General features: G+C 41.7%; 1 protein-coding gene across 6 annotated transcripts in view; it reads right to left on the bottom strand.

Annotated features, from left to right (window-relative positions):
* The window catches only part of LOC137340498 (myosin phosphatase Rho-interacting protein-like), a 131,280-nt gene that overhangs the window by 99,535 nt on the left and 13,966 nt on the right, over window positions 1-17,779 (bottom strand). For 5 of the 6 annotated variants that reach the window (XM_068002973.1, XM_068002975.1, XM_068002979.1 and 2 more), the window contains exons 2-3: window positions 11,722-11,799; window positions 8,665-8,730 (exon numbers count right to left, since the gene is read on the bottom strand). The exons of the other annotated variant lie outside the window; for it this stretch is intronic. In XM_068002973.1, coding sequence (XP_067859074.1) covers window positions 8,665-8,730; window positions 11,722-11,799 — 144 coding nt within the window. The remainder of the gene's footprint in view (window positions 1-8,664; window positions 8,731-11,721; window positions 11,800-17,779) is intronic. 6 annotated transcript variants of the gene reach the window in all.

Raw genomic sequence — 17,779 nt, 5'->3', positions numbered from 1 at the left:
TTTTATTGAAAACAGGCAGCATGCAATTTAAATTCACTTATATTTGGCTCCTCCATAAAAAAAGTTTCTCAATCCACATTGGCCTTCAACTAGTATTACTATTTCCAAAAGGGAAGGCTGCAGCTCAGTATTATTCAACCTTCTGCACCAATTGAAATAGCAAACACAAGTATGACATAAAAAACACGTTATTGGATGACCAGCTCAGTACAAGGTGAATGGTACCACAACTACCTCCTGCTGATACTGCAAAACATTTACATTTGTACTTTGTGGGGTTGGTGAAATATATTAAATCCTATATACAATATTGTGTGATTTCCTTGTTGGGGTGGGGCAGCGTTTCCCAAACTGAAAGGTTCCAAAGGGGAGAGGAGGGTGCAAAGAGGTCAGAAAAATAAAATATTTTCAGATAAAACGATGTTGAGGTATGTCCCAAAGTGAACACTTTTGCTGTGCTCCCTTTACATGTAGTGGTTTGGGACACTTCCTTAGATTCTGATAATCCCCTGTCACGTGACTAGGAAGTCCCACGGAATGGCAATGACATCGCTCCAGCAAATGTCCTATGGGCTGTGTGTGTGGGAGGCCATTGGTCATTTCTGGAGCCACATCTTTGCCATTTCAGCAGTTTGGGAAATGGTGCTTTATAGTAAAGACCTGTAGGGTAGGAGCCAGTACCATTAGGAAAACAGTATGTTTTATTTTTATACTTGTGATTTATTGACCTTTATTATGTTTTGTAAGTTATCAACAAATATCTAATGTTTACATTTATAGAGGGGGGGGCGCGTGAGGCGCTCGCGTTCACTACTATGCGGCGGGATCCAAAATAGTTTGGGAAACACTGGGGTGGGGGGATGAATTCCAATTGATTATGTCCAGTAAAATGTATAATTCATTCTATTATTTCTATTTGTTTATTCCATTGATAACAATCCTAAGCAGACATCGTATACAACACTTAGGCACATACTAAAGATTCTAACAGTAACGGACAGGATCAACCCATGAATTTCCAAGGCCTTGCTTATTTTTGTTAAGCAAGGTTATTAAGGGTTATGGAACCAAAGCGGGTAAATGGAGTTAAAGACGCAGATCAGCCATGACCTAACTGAATGGCGGAACAGGTTCAAGGGGCAGAATGGCCTACTCCTGTTCCTATGTTCCTCCTGCAGTACCTTCCTTCTTTATGCACTGGGTAGTAATTTATAGAATTAACACTGTCTGCTGTAGTAGCATGCTGGAACCCTAACCCAGTCCTTAAAATGTTCCATTTTGCTCCAGTGCTGCTTCTTCCATTTTCTGTGCTTAGTTATTGAGAGTGTGTCTCCATACTTTATGATCCCGATATTTAAAGAAAAGCTCCCCCCCCACCCCCCAAACTCAGGGCCCTCATTCCTGGCTTGTCTGAGGACATCAAGAAATCAATCATTCACCCTTTGTCCGTAAACACTCCAATTCCCTTAGGTTTCTGTTTGAACTGTTGTACCATGGGACCTCTTCGGTTACAACAGCTTTCTCAGGCTAATTACTGTGTAAAACCCCTCCGCAGGCTGCAATGGAATGCCCCTAGGACATCATTTCATGTGACAGTTCCTCTGAATAACAAACAGGCAGTTTGAGGGATTTTGGGATTGGACATGATATTTTTAGTAAAACATTTTACGCCTCAATTATTAGAGGAGACCCCTTCATTACACAGTCATTGCAGCCCAGACCAACACTGAACTAAACAAAGAGAAATGGGCAGAGGGGCAGCTCGGGTTTAACATTTTCAGGCTTTTGAATCCTTCACAACAAAAGATACATGATTAAGAAAATCTCCTGCAGGCTATTCTCAAAATACTTTTTTTTAAAAAGAAAAATTTACGAGTGACTCAATTGATTCACTTTTTCTTAAAAAAAAGGTAGGTTCTTCTGATTAGTGACAATTGGTTGTTTTCATAAATTCTTCACAGTTTCTCACTGGCAGTTTTTCAGCAGCTTTCCTCACTTTGGTATGTTCCCAGCCTCTTCAGTTCTGATTTATTGCTGTTGGATTTAAATCCAATCAATGAAGTATTATAGCAAAAGTGTGAGGGCAAAAGCATGACTACATAAAGTACACAACAGACACAAGACTTTTAAAATGAGTGAGAGAGACGAGATTGATTGTTTTTTCGCCGCCTGAAGTAACAGGAGCCTGTCATTAGTTAGCTGACTAATAAACAAAAGCAGCCTGATAAAGCTGGCTTTAAAGGTGGAACTATGAATCAGCATGATACGAACAGTTGGATCCTCCAGTGTTAAGCCATTCCTCCCACCACAGCAAGCCTAGAGCTCATTTTAATTGGTCATCACTTGGCTGAGAAGCAAAAGTTGTTTCTCAGCCAAGTGATGACCATCCTAGTAGCTGAGACGGTTCATAATTAACTTGAACACTGAGTCTGCAGGCTCTGCCTTTCAAGTAATGTACCTACTGCTGTATACCTGGCAGCGTCATCATCAGCAATACCTCTGGCACCAGATTAATGCAGCAAACAGCCTCAATCCAACCCATTTCTCACAGATGCAGTCTTGACCCAGTCAGAAATATATACACATGGATACTATACATTACTAAACTGTAAAATAGCATGTGACAGAATGAAAACCTCATGTACCATGCAGTACTCATTTTTCTTCTACTGACTATAGACGTGGAAATGGGGTCAGATTGCAAAGGTCCAATGGCTGTTTTCTGACACTACCACAGATTCAATTATTTTAGAACTGTGCAGTAATTCATGAAAACTCCAGTATTGTGAATGCAAGCAAGACGATTGCCATCCTAAAGAAGCAAAGTTTTAATAGTGTTTTACTGCAGGATTTTGATTCTGCTGTATCTTATTTTGGTGTCAATTTTGGCTCAGTGGTAACACACTCCCCTCTTAGTCAGAGGCCATGGGTTCAAGCCCCGCTCTACAGCCTTGAACACATAAACGAGGTTGACGCTTCAGTACGGTACTGAGTGCTGCACTGTCGAAAGTACTGTCTTTCAGATGAGATGTCAAAATCCTAGAACTCCCTACCTAACAGCATTGCGGGAACACCTTCATCACACGGACTGCATAGATTCAAGAAGGCAGCCAACCACCGCCACCTTCTCAAGAGCAACACATGCCAGCTACGCCTGCATACCAAGAATTAATGAATAAAAATTCAATACATGCTTGAACACCATAGTTATCTGCACCTATTTGTTGATCACAAAAAGAATGTGCCACTTTATAAGAACATAAGAAATAGGAGCAGGAGTAGGCCATACGACCCCTCGAGCCTGCTCCGCCATTCAATAAGATCATGGCTGATCTTCAACCTCAACTCCACTTTCCCACCCGATCCCCATATCCCTCGATTCCCTTAGAATCAAAAAATCTATCGATCTCAGGTCTTGAATATACTCAACGACTGAGCATCCACAGACCACTGGGGTAGAGAATTCCAAAGATTCACAACCCTCCGAGTGAAGAAATTCCTCCTCATTTCAGTCTTAAATGTTTGTCCCTTTATCTTGCGAATATGCCCCCTGGTTCTAGACTCTCCAGCTAGGGGAAACAGCCTCTCAGCATCTACCCTGTAAAGCCCTCTCAGAATCTTATATGTTTCAATGAGATCACCTCTCATTCTTCTAAACTCCAGAGAACATAGGCCCATTTTACTCAATTTCTCCTCATAGGACAACCCTCTCATTCCAGGAATCAATCTAGTGAACCTTCACTGCACCGCCTCCAAGACAAGTATATCCTTCCTTAGGTAAGGAGACCAAAACTATACACTATACTCCAGGTGTGGTCTCACCAAAGCCCTATAGAAATGTAGCAAGACTTCCTGACTCTTTTACTCCAAACCCCTTGCAACAAAGACTAATATACCATTTGCCTTCCTAATTGCTTGCTGTACCTGCATGTTAACTTTCTGTGCTTCATGTACAAGGACACCCAAATCTCTCTGAACACCAACATTTAATAGTTTCTCACCAATTAAAAAATATTGTTTTTCTATTCTTCCTACCATAGTGATTAACTTCACATTTCCCCACATTATACTCCACCTGCCACCTTCTTGCCCACTCACTTAACCTGTCTACATTCCTTTGCAGACTCTGTGTCCTCCACACAGCTTACTTTCCCACCTAGATTTGTATCATCAGCAAACTTGGATACATTAAACTCGGTCCCTTCATCTAAGTCATAATATAGATTGTAAATAGCTGAGGCCCAAGCACTGGTCCTCGCGGCACCCCACAGGTTACAGCCTGCCAACCTGAAAATGACCCATTTACTCCTACTCTTTGTTCTCTGTCCATTAACCAATCCACTATCCATGCTAATATATTACCCCCAACCCCATGAGCCCTTATCTTGTGTAAAAACCTTGTGTGCGGCACCTTATCGAATGCCTTTTGAAAATCCCAAATATACTACATCCACTGGTTCCCCTTTATCTACCCTGCTGGTTACATCCTCAAAAAACTCTAATAAATTTATCAAACACGATTTCCCTTTCATAAAACCATGTGACTCTGCCTAATCATTTTATGATGTTTTAAGTGCCCTGTTACCACTTCCTTAATAATGGATTCCAGCATTTTCCCGAGGAGTGAGGTCAGGCTAACTGGCCTGTAGTTCCCTGTTTTCTCTCTCCCTCCTTTCTTGAATAGCGGTGTTACATTTGCTACCTTCCAATCCACTGGGACTGTTCTAGAATCTAGGGAACTTTGGAAGATCACAACCAATGCATCCACTATCTCTGCAGCCACTTCTTATTATGACAGCAGATAATTCCCAGCAGACATATGAAGGTACTGCTGGTGACCATCTGCACCCCCAATTCCAGTTACCAACGTGCTATTACTTTTCCTCCAGGTACATGTTTTTGGATGAACAGCAGAAGGTAAACATAAAGTGAGCAGCACAATACAGATCCAATTCCAACTTCACTCAATTTCTGAGCTCAGCCATGCAGTTATGGGGAGACACCAAGAGGCCTGATATAACAAATGGGTCAAGCATTGTCCACAAATCTCTCTCAGATAACCACAACAAGCCAGAACATTGGAGCAGATCACCCATCTAATCTCAGCAGCAGCCAGTTCCTGCTGCACAGCAATCAAGGGGACTGGCAGAAAATAAGTTATTATTCAGCAAAGCACAGGGGAAGGCAGTAACAACTCTGAGCGCTGCATGTTTTTTTTTGGGGGGGGGGGGTGGGGGTAGAAGGGCATTTTGACAGAAAGGTCAATTTACTGCTAAGAGGAACCCAGCATAACCACTGAATATTTGAGACAAGAAAACAATTGAACAAAAACACCATTAACTGCTCCATGCTCCAATTCATGAATAAATCAATTTGCTTCTACTCAAATCAGCAGAATTGCGTTGAACGTCTGTGGTTTTACGGCCATGAGAACCTCTGCCAAAAACAGAACTCACACAGTGCCCTTCTTAGTGCCAAGCATAACACATGACACACGTGCAACATCTGTACCAGATGTCGGTGGAAAAGAAGCACTTTACAACAGAAAGTCAATCAGGAGCTTTGCCCGGATATCAACAGCCTGCAAAACCCAGGCAAGCAGCAGGCCATCATACTGGTCCCTAATTACTCATTGGAAACTGGAAGATTCCCTGGGCCAATTGTGTATTTATAGTCACAGGACCTCCTTATTAATAAAAACACATTACAAATCAATGTTTTTTTGGCTTCTGCATTCAGCCACAATACCATACATATCACATGAAGTGAAAAGTGAAGGTTCGTATCACATTTACCTCTCAGCACATCATAATCCTAACTTTTTTTTTGGGGGGGTGGTAACAAGGGGTATGAGCAGAACAAAATTAAGAAAGTCTCTGTTAATTGCATATAGTTGCACCCATGTCAGAGCAAACACGTTGGGAGCCATACACAATTGTAGTTTGCGATGGGTTGAATTGCAAATAGAACCTTTTATTAAACATCTTTTTTATGAGAATACGAGCTTAGTGCACACCCAATGTTGCAGCAGATCCACACACAAGTGCAACCAGCAAAACTATACAAAACTATAACTAAATGCAGCTTTAATACAGGAGGCAAAGCCTGGAGGGAGGAAAGGCCACTTGACCCATTCCATCTGGAGTCTATGCATAATTATTCTATTATGGATTTGCTTCCACTCCTGTTGATCCCCTACTTGAAGAAACACTAAGTTCCTTCTCTTCGCTTCATTGGGGAAAAAAATCAAGTAGTGGTAGTAATATCTCCATAACCTTTGAATTTCATCTGAATTCTAGGTTAGAGTTCAAAAGTCAGTTTCACAATAGATCTTTACCCAAAGTTTAATGAGTCACGTATTGTTGTTTGTCATTCTCACAGATATGGGAAGTCACACTATAGTCAAGATTCACCTCAAGATAAGTTGGTACTTCCATATGGAGGACAGACTTCGCATTCTGTCTCACTTCTTAAGGATTCTCATCCAAAGTTTATACCTGTAACCACATTCTGTCCTTCACCAAGAACACATTTTTTCACCTCTGCATCATTGCCAGCCTCTGCCCCTACCACTGAAACCCATATCCTTGCTTTAGTTATCTCCAGACTCAATTACTCCAGTGTCCGCCTTGATGGCTTCCCAACATCCACAAATTCCAATTCGCTTGTATGTCCAATTGAATCAGTATTACCATCGGCGATCACCATCCCACCCCATCCCTCACCCCCCACCCCCAGACTGTTCACTCAGGTAGAGCATTTTCATTGCAAGCTTCAGCGCTAGTGGTCACAACTAGCCAGCCACCCACTCCCTCGCATTCCATTTCCACCTTCACCACACAAACCGGAGCATTCACTGGCTCTCTTCTTCCACCCCTCACTGCCTTCATTCCTCCATTCTCAGCCTCTGCTTGTCCCTATTAGTATGTACACTGTAAATAATGCTACTCAGCGGCAGGTAAGATCACTCAAATGGAAATGATGAAAAGGGCCTTCAAGTGTCTTTCAGGAAGTACCAACAGGAATCAAGAACATCTGAGAACACTTCTGCGGGTTAAAAAGTGTTAAATAAACATAATCCTGCTAGATGACAGTTTTGCTGGAGAGATTGACCAGTATCCTTGTGCACAAGCCCACACTAACCTACTTTTAACATTAAAACATGTTTCTGATTAAACAACAGTCTTCCTACAGCACGTGCAGTTAAGGTCTGACAGACAGTACAGCTCCCGTCGCTGCCAGTTTTGAATTACATCCTTGGAAGAGCATTTGGTTACTTACTCATTAATCCTGTTCTCACTGATCATCAATATCCAGACAGGCTACATTTCTAAGCAAGTAGGCTATCAGGTAACAATTGAAAAATGAGGGGCTCCCGTACCAAGCCCTTTGCAAGGTGAAGTCAGAGACTTCCATTGTTTAATGGAAGCTCATCTAACATTACACACCACTCTGACAAGAAAATGGGACCTTTGGGACGTGGAGTTTTCTGTGTGCTTGATGATTTAAGTCTACCTTTTTTGTAAATTTGTGCATGCTTTTGTACCCATTTCAGAATTTACAAATGAACCACCGACAGAGTATGTTGCAGGAAATGTTAGATGACATGAACTGCATCTCAATTGTTGATTGAAGTGGCTACAATCCGTTCAATTGTACATGTGGCTTTGGGTTGGAAGTCTTTATAATTTGGCATTATTTAATCTGAGTGACAGCGTTTTTCCTGGATTTGTTTGCATCCTACTACACCTCAGCACTACGGCATGCATGCACACAACAAATCTATTTCATACCCAACAAGAACATTTTTGATCTGCCACACAGAGGCAGATTAAGGATTGGATGTCTGCACTGTGAGCCCCTAAGTGAGGGATATACCAATTATATAGCACTGTCACCTCTCTCTATCCAGATGCACCTAAGACATTGTCTCCTCCCCTCAAACTCAACTATAACAGCAAATTAGAAACGTCTTCAAACAGTCTCATTCAAAACAAGCGAGTCTGCCCACATTTCTGAACAATCCCTCTATGTGTCTTAACAGGTACACTGACAATGATGATAGGATATCATTTTTTCTGCACCAAACTTAGCATTTGCTACTGGGTTTCTGCCCTTTCTTTTAACTTTGTACTCATCAACTCCAAATCACCCAAACACTGCAAAGTCTCTTATTTTCAGCATCTTTCTTTCTATAGTTTTCACCTTTCCAACCTCCACCGCGCACCCCCCCCCCCCCCCCCACCCAACCACCGTCCCCTGCAAAACAAAAGCTGTTGATTCTCTCAAAGACTTTATCTTCCTTTTAATTTATTTCAGCCCCACTGCTTAAATTCCCTTAAGTGCTTGCTATATTTTTGGTTGCTGCGGCACAAATGGCACCATCTGTCTTTCATGCCACTTCAAATTAAAGCACATTGAAGTTTAATTGTGTGAATCAACAGAGAAATTCACTAAATACAGGAAGGGTAAACTGGAGCAAAAATCAAGAAATGGGCATGACAACTGTGTGTAAAAAAAATGGGATCAGGAAAAAAAGTGAAGATTAGGAAACAAAGAAGGAAACTGCAATTATACACTGACAAAACTCACCTGGCACACAAAGATTCATAGCATCTACATATCAATCATCTTAGTCTAGACTAGATAAACAAGTGAACTTACCGAATCATCCAATGCATACCGCAGTAAGCCATGCTCGTACAGGAGGAAAAATCTTCTCTGCCATTTCTGCAAAAGACAGATTTTGTTTTATACTGTTTCAGCCATTAAATAAAAATTTGTGATGAAGTCGTTTTACGTAGCTAAAGAATGTCAATGTTTGTGCTGGGGCTAGACGGGATGTTGATTAGGTTCTTTGATGCTCACTTTGACACTGTGTGGAGATGCCGGTGATGGACTGGGGTTGACAATTGTAAACAATTTTACAACACCAAGTTATAGTCCAGCAATTTTATTTTAAATTCACAAGCTTTCGGAGGCTTCCCCCTTCCTCAGGTGAACGATGTGAGAACTCACATCGTTCACCTGAGGAAGGGGGAAGCCTCCGAAAGCTTGTGAATTTAAAATAAAATTGCTGGACTATAACTTGGTGTTGTAAAATTGTTTACACTTTGACACTGTGATTGAAGTCAAGACAGCCAGGTCCAGATCATAAGGGCCACCTTTCAGATGCTGGATATTGGCGAAAACCTCCCCAGGCAGCATTACAGCGCTTTAGCTCAGAAATACAAATCTATCATAAAATATGATGGCCAAGAAAAATATCTCTTACAATCACGTAAACAGCAAGTAACGAAAAGATGGCTTTGCGGCAGGAACAATAAACAAATTTTGCAAATCCGACACAGGAGTCAGAGCAAAAAACTGAGAATAAGAGGTTGCCAGGAGTGAAAAACAAAGTTACTTGCATAAGTAATTTCATGAAGTAGTAACTGTTTTAAATGTAGCCGTACCTTTCAGTATTAGTATGGTATATAATATTTTTACCTTGAGACAGTCATGATGTACTATTTCAGTAAATTTGCTTTATTATAGAGATGGGTAAATTACTGTTGTGTTTCCGATGCAGTAGAGCAGTGTTAAACATCAAAAACTGCACTCTAGATCCCAGACCCCTATGAGCAATACCTCGGGAGAACTAAGAAGTCTCTGGGTTCAAGTGTCCCAGGTTTGGTAGAACTGAGGGAGAGTCTTGGGATTTGACAGCACTGAGTAATCCTGAGGTATAGCAGCATGGGAGATGTGACACTGAGATTTGGCAACACTATGAGAGTGGCCCCGAAGTTTGACAGCGCCACAGTGGGAGTCCCGGGTGTTTGGCAGCACTGGGGAGCACGTCCTGTGGTTTGGGATCACTGGGGTAATGGTGGGGGCGGAGGGGGGTGTCCTGTGGTTTGGCATGCGCTGTGGAGGAGCAACCAGGTGTTTGGCAGAACTAGGGGGAGGGTGTAATGTGGACTTTAGAAACATTGGTTGTGGAGGGGAGGAGGAGGAAGGATTCTGATATCTGGCAGCACTTTGGAAAGATGTCTGAATAAGGTGTACTGAGAGACAGTCAAGTATTTTTTAATTTTCTGCTGGAAAATAAAGTAGTGTTTTCAGATACTAACAGTAAATAAACACATGGCTGTTTTAATAATCTTCCAGCTCATTTTCAAATCATTTGTTGGGAGGATGGAGAAAGATGAAAAATCAAAAACGTGTCTCTTATATAAGAAAAATGCACTTATTTTTCTCAGTAATGTTTTTGTTTAGGCTGGAACCATATTTGATTTGTTTTTCCAAATGATTTGAAACAGTCTGAAAGACAAATTTAAGAAACTTTTTTCAGTTAAAGTTCAAAACTATCATCCATTTTTTTAAAAAAATTCAGAGATTCAAGCTCAGAGGCACAGGTAATAATTTACAACACTTTATGCTTAAAGTTCCAAAATAATTATTTACATAAAAATGTAATTATGCAGGTATGCCAGCTATTCAACAACATCAAATAACAAAACCTCCCTCTCCCCAGTTTTGCCAAACGCCAAGATTTCCTCCCTTATCAGCGCTGCCAAACTCCACAACCCTCCTCCAATGCTATCAAACTCAAGGGTCTCCCCCCTCCCCAGTACTCAAAAAAAAAAATCCCCTCGCACTGTTAGCAAACCCCAAATTCTCTCCTGTCTTCAGTTCTATGGTATCCTGACTCACCATTAACAATGCCACAGATGATCTGGCAGCATACATAAAGTTTAGAGATATATCCATCCCACTTCAAGTGTCACACATACAAATTTCCTTGTAAGACTTAAAAGGTATAAAAGCCAGATCTCTTCCTCCTAACCCCCATGTCAATCAAAATTAATATTAATAACTCTGTAACCCTCAGTCCCTTCTCATGACAGCAGCAGACATAATGCAAGAAGGTCCCATGCCCCACCTTAATGATTTTGGTTTGTAAGTAGGCAGCCTGCCCATATCCTACAGCCTAACATATTGCCTAGCTCTGGCTATTCTCATTTTCTATTTAAGAGGATAGCTTATGAGCTCAGAAATACATTGGTATGAACTCTGGCTTTGTGCCAGATAATTGTAGTTTTGAATCCCAGGGTGACTCCACCATTCCACTCGGTCTGCCAGCAATTCTGGGCGTCCTCGTGGAGAACAGAAAAGTGCCGACACACCACACTACTCATGGAGCTTAAGTGTTTAAAACCAAGGTTGAGAAGGAAAAGCTATTTTATTATCGATCGCTAAAATGAGGCACCTATCAGCCAATCCTGTGGTGCTGACTATCATACCTTCGTAGCTGAAGGAGACCACACAAAGGTGAGAGGAGGAAAGATGGAAGCAAAAATTTAACTAAAATAACTCATACTGTTTGCCCTATAGACTCATACAGATCCCACCTGCCTTGAGAGACATATTCCAAGTTCCATAGCGGGCAGTCCTCACCCATACAGTTTCCACATGCCCTGTGAGGTAGTGGGTCTCACCCATATAATATCACATGCCATATGAGGTGGGCCCCGCAGTAACAGATAAGAGGAGCCCTGTGCGGCAGATTCCATCTGTAAATGTGCCTATAATTATCTCTATTAATAGTAGTTACTGTTCCAGCAACATTGATCATGTATCTGAAACGCAACAGTGGCACTATAGAAAGTTTGATTCTTATGAACAGCTGTTAATTAACTGGCCAAAAAGTACTAAAAAAGAAAGAACTCTTCAACTTACCCTCGATCGTTGCACTGGATTTTCAAAATCAGTTCCTTCAGGAGCCAGCAGCAACCAGCCCCCATAAATAGGTTTTGCCTGAAACATAAGAACAAGGGCAAACTCAACAATTTAAAGATTAACTATAAGAGTCATAACTGAGATAAGTATAATATTTAGAATGTTTTTCTCTCCTGCTTTCTGCTCTCTTCTCTTGAAGGCGCTGATCCTTGCTGGGATACGATCCCTCTGGTACCTCACTCAAGTGGACATTCTTCATGCGAGATAGCGAGCAGTGGACTATTCCACCTTGTGGGGCACCATAACCCCTGAACACCTGTCCTTGCCTAATGTCACCACTTTCCGCCCCACTCACATACACACACACTCTCTCTCACACACACACTTTCTCTTCAGCAGATACCAATGATAGTGGTGGATTTTTCCCATCCCTAACTCAGAATTGCTGAGGCCAATTGTAGTACCCTCACTATTGCCCATAGATTGGAGCTTAAACTTGGGATCTTCAAGGTCCGAGTGGCTCGACACTGGACCACATAGGTCGGTGGGTAAATATACTATTAGTAGAACCTGTTAGCCTGATGTTTAAAGTGAATGCAATAGAAATGGAATCCAGCAAGCCCAACACAGCACACACTCCCAGCCAGTCCAATGCAGGATGCAACGCTGTGCGTTCCAGTTAGCTGAGCTGCAGATCTGAATAGCAGAATTTTCCAAATGATCTTTGGGTCCACCTCTATGACAAGAGTTTGCAGCTCTTAAGGCAATCCTCCATGACAGTTGCTGCAACTATACCTGAACATTCCACATTGGTCCAAAAGCGGCTTGGAGTGTCAGTTGCAAAGCTTCACGCCCATTTTTGCTGCTCGTGAACTCTCTCACAGCATCTGGAACTCCATCCCTCGTGTGCAATTCAAGCACAGAGTTAACCACCACTCTTGAGCTAGGGCTGTAGAACATTCATTAAGCCATGGAAAAGTTATGGGCTTACCCCCTGGCAGCAATCACACAAAGTCTAGATTTTCCTGTATTTTCAACAATCCTCCAGGATCAATGACATAACTATCTTTGTTATGGTTGCCTCCAGTTCTAGTTGCACCCTGTTGCTCTACCACCCAACACGTTACCCAAATACCTCTGATTCCTGATTTTCCAAACATTTATTCATTTGAACCAGTCATTTCCAGAGAAACTTAGATAATCAAGCGTATCGCAGCAGCAGCAGGTGAAGTGGTTCATCTAAAAAAGTGAGTTTCACACACTCAGATAAAGGAAATGTACACTAAAATAAAAGCAACTGAAAATGGGGACTTATAAAGCTGCATGCCTTCATTTGGAATTACTGTTGATACAGTCACTAATATTCCATTTCTACCACCAACAATCTACCAAATATAAATAACTTGTAGCACAGGTGTCCCGCTGCCTTACCTGAGCCACCATTTTGCAATATGGGTGAACAGAGCAAACAAAAGCTGTATGTGACCACTCCATCTGTAATGTGTGGTACATTCAAACATAATAGGATCACTCACATCTGTTCACTTAAGATAACCCGCTGCCAATTTAAACTATATAAGACATGAGTATATGAAAACATTTTAATGTGATATACAACTCCTGTAATGAAATAGCATTTCAATGGCCATTAGGCTGGAGTGCAATAAAAGTCTTAGTATTCACACAATGTTTTACAAATTATGTATTTGATACACGACATTTTTTTTAATGCAAATATCAGGACTTTGATACAAATTTCTTGTATGTAACCTCGATAATCCTGGATGAGAGATCATTGGTACTGCACAATACAACTTTAGTGACGTTACCGACATGAGAAATAGATATGGCTGGTCATGTAGAGCCACTGCCAGAGAAACAACAGCAGTGAACTCCCTTTGCTCCCCACTTCCTTAATCAGATTTCATTCATTTTTGTTGTGCTAGCTTCAGAATAACTGATGCCCACATGACTCACTGACTTGTGCAAACAGGAGATACTCTCGAGGAAGATTGTTTCCTTTCTTACGAAGGACAATAATGTGAAAATGAAACATCCACTCCAGAGGTTTGAGCACAAAATCTAGGCTGACACTCCAGTACAGTGAAGGAGTGCTGCACTGTCTGAGGTACCGTCCTTTGGATGAGACGTTAAACCAAGGCCCCATCTGCTCTCTCAGGTGGACGTAAAAGATCCCATGGCACGATTTCGAAGAAGAGTTGGGGACTCTCCTCGGGATCCTGGCCAATATTTATCCCTCAACTAACATCACTATAAACAGATTATCTGGTCACTATCCCATTGCTCTTTGTGGGAGCTTGCTGTGCACAAATTGGCTGCCGCATTTCCTACATTACATAGAATCGTAAAGATTACAGCACGGAAGGAGGCAATTCAGCCCATCGAGTCCGCACCGGCTCCATGCAAGAGCAATCCAGCTAGTCCCACTCCCCCGTCCTTTCCCCGTAGCCCTGCAAATTTTTTCCTTTCACGTACTTTCCAGTTCCCTTTTGAAGGCCATGATTGAATCCGCCTCCACCACCCCCTCGGGCAGTGCATTCCAGATCTTAACCACTCGCTGTGTAAAAATGTTTTTCCTCATATCACCTTTGGTTCTTTTGCCAATTACCTTAAATCTATGTCCTCTGGTTCTTGACCCTTCCACCAATGGGAACAGTTTCTCTCAATCTACTCTGCCTCAACCCTTCATGATTTTGAATACCTTTATCAAATCTCCTCGCAACTGTCTCTGTTCCAAGGAGAACAACCCCAGCTTCTCCAGTCTATCCACGTAACTAAAGACCCTCATCCCTGGAATCATTCTAGTAAATCTCTTCTGCATCCTTTCTAAGGCCTTCACATCTTTCCTGAAGTGTGGTGCACAAAACTGGCCACAGTACTCCAGTTTTGGCCGAACCAGTGTTTTATAAAGGTTCATCATGACTTCCATACTTTTGTACTATATGCCTCTTTTTATAAAGCCCAGGATACCATATGCTTTTTTAACCACTTTCTCAACCTACCCTGCCATCTTCAACAATTTGTGCACAAATACCCCCAGATCTCTGTTCCTGTACCCCTTTTAGAGTTATGCCCTCTAGTTTATATTGCCTCTCCTCGTTCTTCCTACCGAAATGTATCACTTTGCATTTTTCTGTGTTAAATTTCATCGCCACGTGTCCGCCCATGCCACCAGTCTGTCTATAGCTTCTTGAAGTCTATCACTATCCTCCTCACTGTTTACTACCCTTCCAAGTTTTGTGTCATCTGCAAATTTGGAAATTGTGCCCTGTACACCCAAGTCCAAGTCATTAATATATATCAAGCAGTGATCCCAGCAGCGACCCCTGGGAAACACCACTATATACCTTCCTCCAATCCGAAAAACAGTTGTTCACCACTACTCTCTGTTTCCTGTCACTTAGCCAATTCTGTATCCATGTTGCTACTGCACCCTTTATTCCATGGGCTGCAATCTTGATAAGCCTACCATGCGGCACTTTATCAAACGCCTTTTGAATGTCCATGTACACCACATCAACTGCATTGCCCTCATCTACCCTCTCTGTTACCTCATCAAAAAACTCTATCAGGTTAGTTAAACACGATTTGCCTTTAACAAATCCATGCTGGCTTTCCCTAATCAATCCACCCTTGTCCAAGTGACTGTTAATTCAGTCCCGGATTATTGTTTCTAAAAGTTTCCCCACCACTGAGGTTAAACTGACTGGCCAATAGTTGCTGGTTTATCCTTACACCCTTGTTCAAAATAGGGTGTAACATTTGAAATTCTCCAGTCCTCTGGCACCACCTCCGTAATTACGGATGTTTGGAAGATTATGGCCAGTCCCTCCGCAATTTCCACCCTTACTTCCCTCAGCAACCTAGGATGAATCCCATCCGGACCGGATGACTTATCTACTTTAAGTACAGCTTTCAAATAGCTCTTCTTTATCAATTTTTAGCCCATTCAGTATCTCAACCATATATTCCTTTACTGAGACTCTGGCAACATCTTCTTCCCTGGTAAAGATAGATGCAAAGTACTCATTTAGTACCTCAGCCATCCCCTCTGCCTCCACGAGTAGATCTCTTTTATGGTGACTAATCGGACCCACCCCTCCTCTTACTACCCATTTAGTGTTTACATGCCTGTAGAAGACTTTTGGATTCCCTTTTATGTTGCCGCCAGTCTATACTTTCTCTTTGCCCCTCATTTCCTTTTTCACGTCCCTTCTGAACTTTCTATATTCTGCCTGGTTCTCACTTCTGTTATCAACCTGACATCTGTCATATGTCCCTTTCTTCCATTTCATCTTACTCACTTTTATCATCCAGGAAACTCTGGCTTTAGTTGCCCTACCTTTCTGCCTCTTGGGAACGTGCCTAGACTGTACCCACTGATCAATGACAGTTTTGCCTGCCAATCTTTGATTCCAATTTACCCGAGCCAGATCTGTTCTCATCCAATTGAAATTGACCCTCCTCCAATTGAGTATTTTTTACTTTGGAGTGGTCAGTGACCTTTTCCATAGCTATTCTAAACCTTATGATACTATGATCGCTGCTCCCTAAATGCTCCCCCACTGACACTTGCTCCACTTGGCCCACCTCATTCTCTAGAACGAAGTCCAACAATGCCTCCTTCCTCATTGGGCCAGAAACGTACTGGTTAAGAAAGTTTTCCTGGTCGTATTTTTAAAATTCCTCCCCCATTGTGCCCCTTATATTATTATTGTTATTCCAGTCTATATTACAACAGTGACTACATTTCAAAAGTACTTCATTGGCTGATAAGTACTTTGGGAGGTCCTGAAAGGCGCCAAATAAATGCATGTCTTTCTTTCATTAACAGATCGAATCACCAAACACAGGGGAGAGTGTCTGCTTGTGGATACAGAGCAGACTGTTAGTTTTCTGTGTTTTACAGAAGATATTCTACTCAGGTTCAGTATCACCGACCACTGTCTTTAAGCAGACCTTGCATCCTCTAGGAACTGGAATGTGTCTTTAAGTGCTCAATATCTAGGTTAAAAAGTTGAACAGAAAACATCTACATTATATTCTAGCTTCCTGTTGTTATTTATCACCTACCATCGTGTACTTCCTTGTCTTCAGTAGGTAGATGAATAGACATACTATCAGATGGAAGCTCAGATTATAAACCAACAGACAATTTATTTACCATTAAAGCAGGTAAATGAACTGCATTCATTACAAGCAGTATATTTACAGTAGTTTACAAACTTGGCTACTCTCCTCAAAATGTTACAACAATAAATATACTTCTCCTGGGCTATCTTTTACCACAACATTGATCTTTGTGAACAGTTGCTCACTTCTTACATGGCAAAACACTACCACTGAGCCAAATCTAGCACAGTCTCTTTGCTGGCCTTGTGACTACTGAGCTGGGTGCAAATGATCCCAGATAAGTCCACACTCAGAAGCTCCCGGTCATGGACTTGTCCGTCAAAGAGACTGCAAACAAGTTACTGGCCCTGCCTGACTCACATCTTCACCTAAGACACAGCTGTCAATCAAGAATCACTGCCCCAGGATGACTCAATTCATTCATTGGTGCCAGAAACCTTGAACAACCTGTTCAAGATCCTGTGAAGGCACGTCAGAAATTGCAGCTTTCGCAACTGCATTAGATCAACAGCCAAACAAATCTGTGAAAAGATAAAGAGGATACTGGAACAATCAAACTGTCATTTGGACTAGGCCATCCATCACAGAATTACTAACTGCATTTGCAAGTTCCATCCAAGCCCATGCAGACAACCCATTTAGGTTCTGAGCTATTACGCTTTGAATGAACTGCCACTGTTTGTGGATGAACTTGGGTTTTTAACCCTTCATGTGCCAGGACCTGTAAAATCAGAAACTAAATAAATAAACTGAGACACAAAAATGCTCAATTTGTTTGTCACACACTGAAAAGTATGAAAATACTCAACAAACAGGCCATCAGTTGCATTCTGGAATAAGCATCTTTGTGATTTTTATAAAAATTACAAATCTAGGTGAAGAAAAAGATCAACAAGCATGACAC

Source organism: Heptranchias perlo, chromosome 22 (genome assembly GCF_035084215.1).
Source record: "Heptranchias perlo isolate sHepPer1 chromosome 22, sHepPer1.hap1, whole genome shotgun sequence".
Lineage (NCBI taxonomy): Eukaryota > Metazoa > Chordata > Chondrichthyes > Hexanchiformes > Hexanchidae > Heptranchias > Heptranchias perlo.
This window is presented reverse-complemented; position numbering and strand designations above follow the sequence as displayed.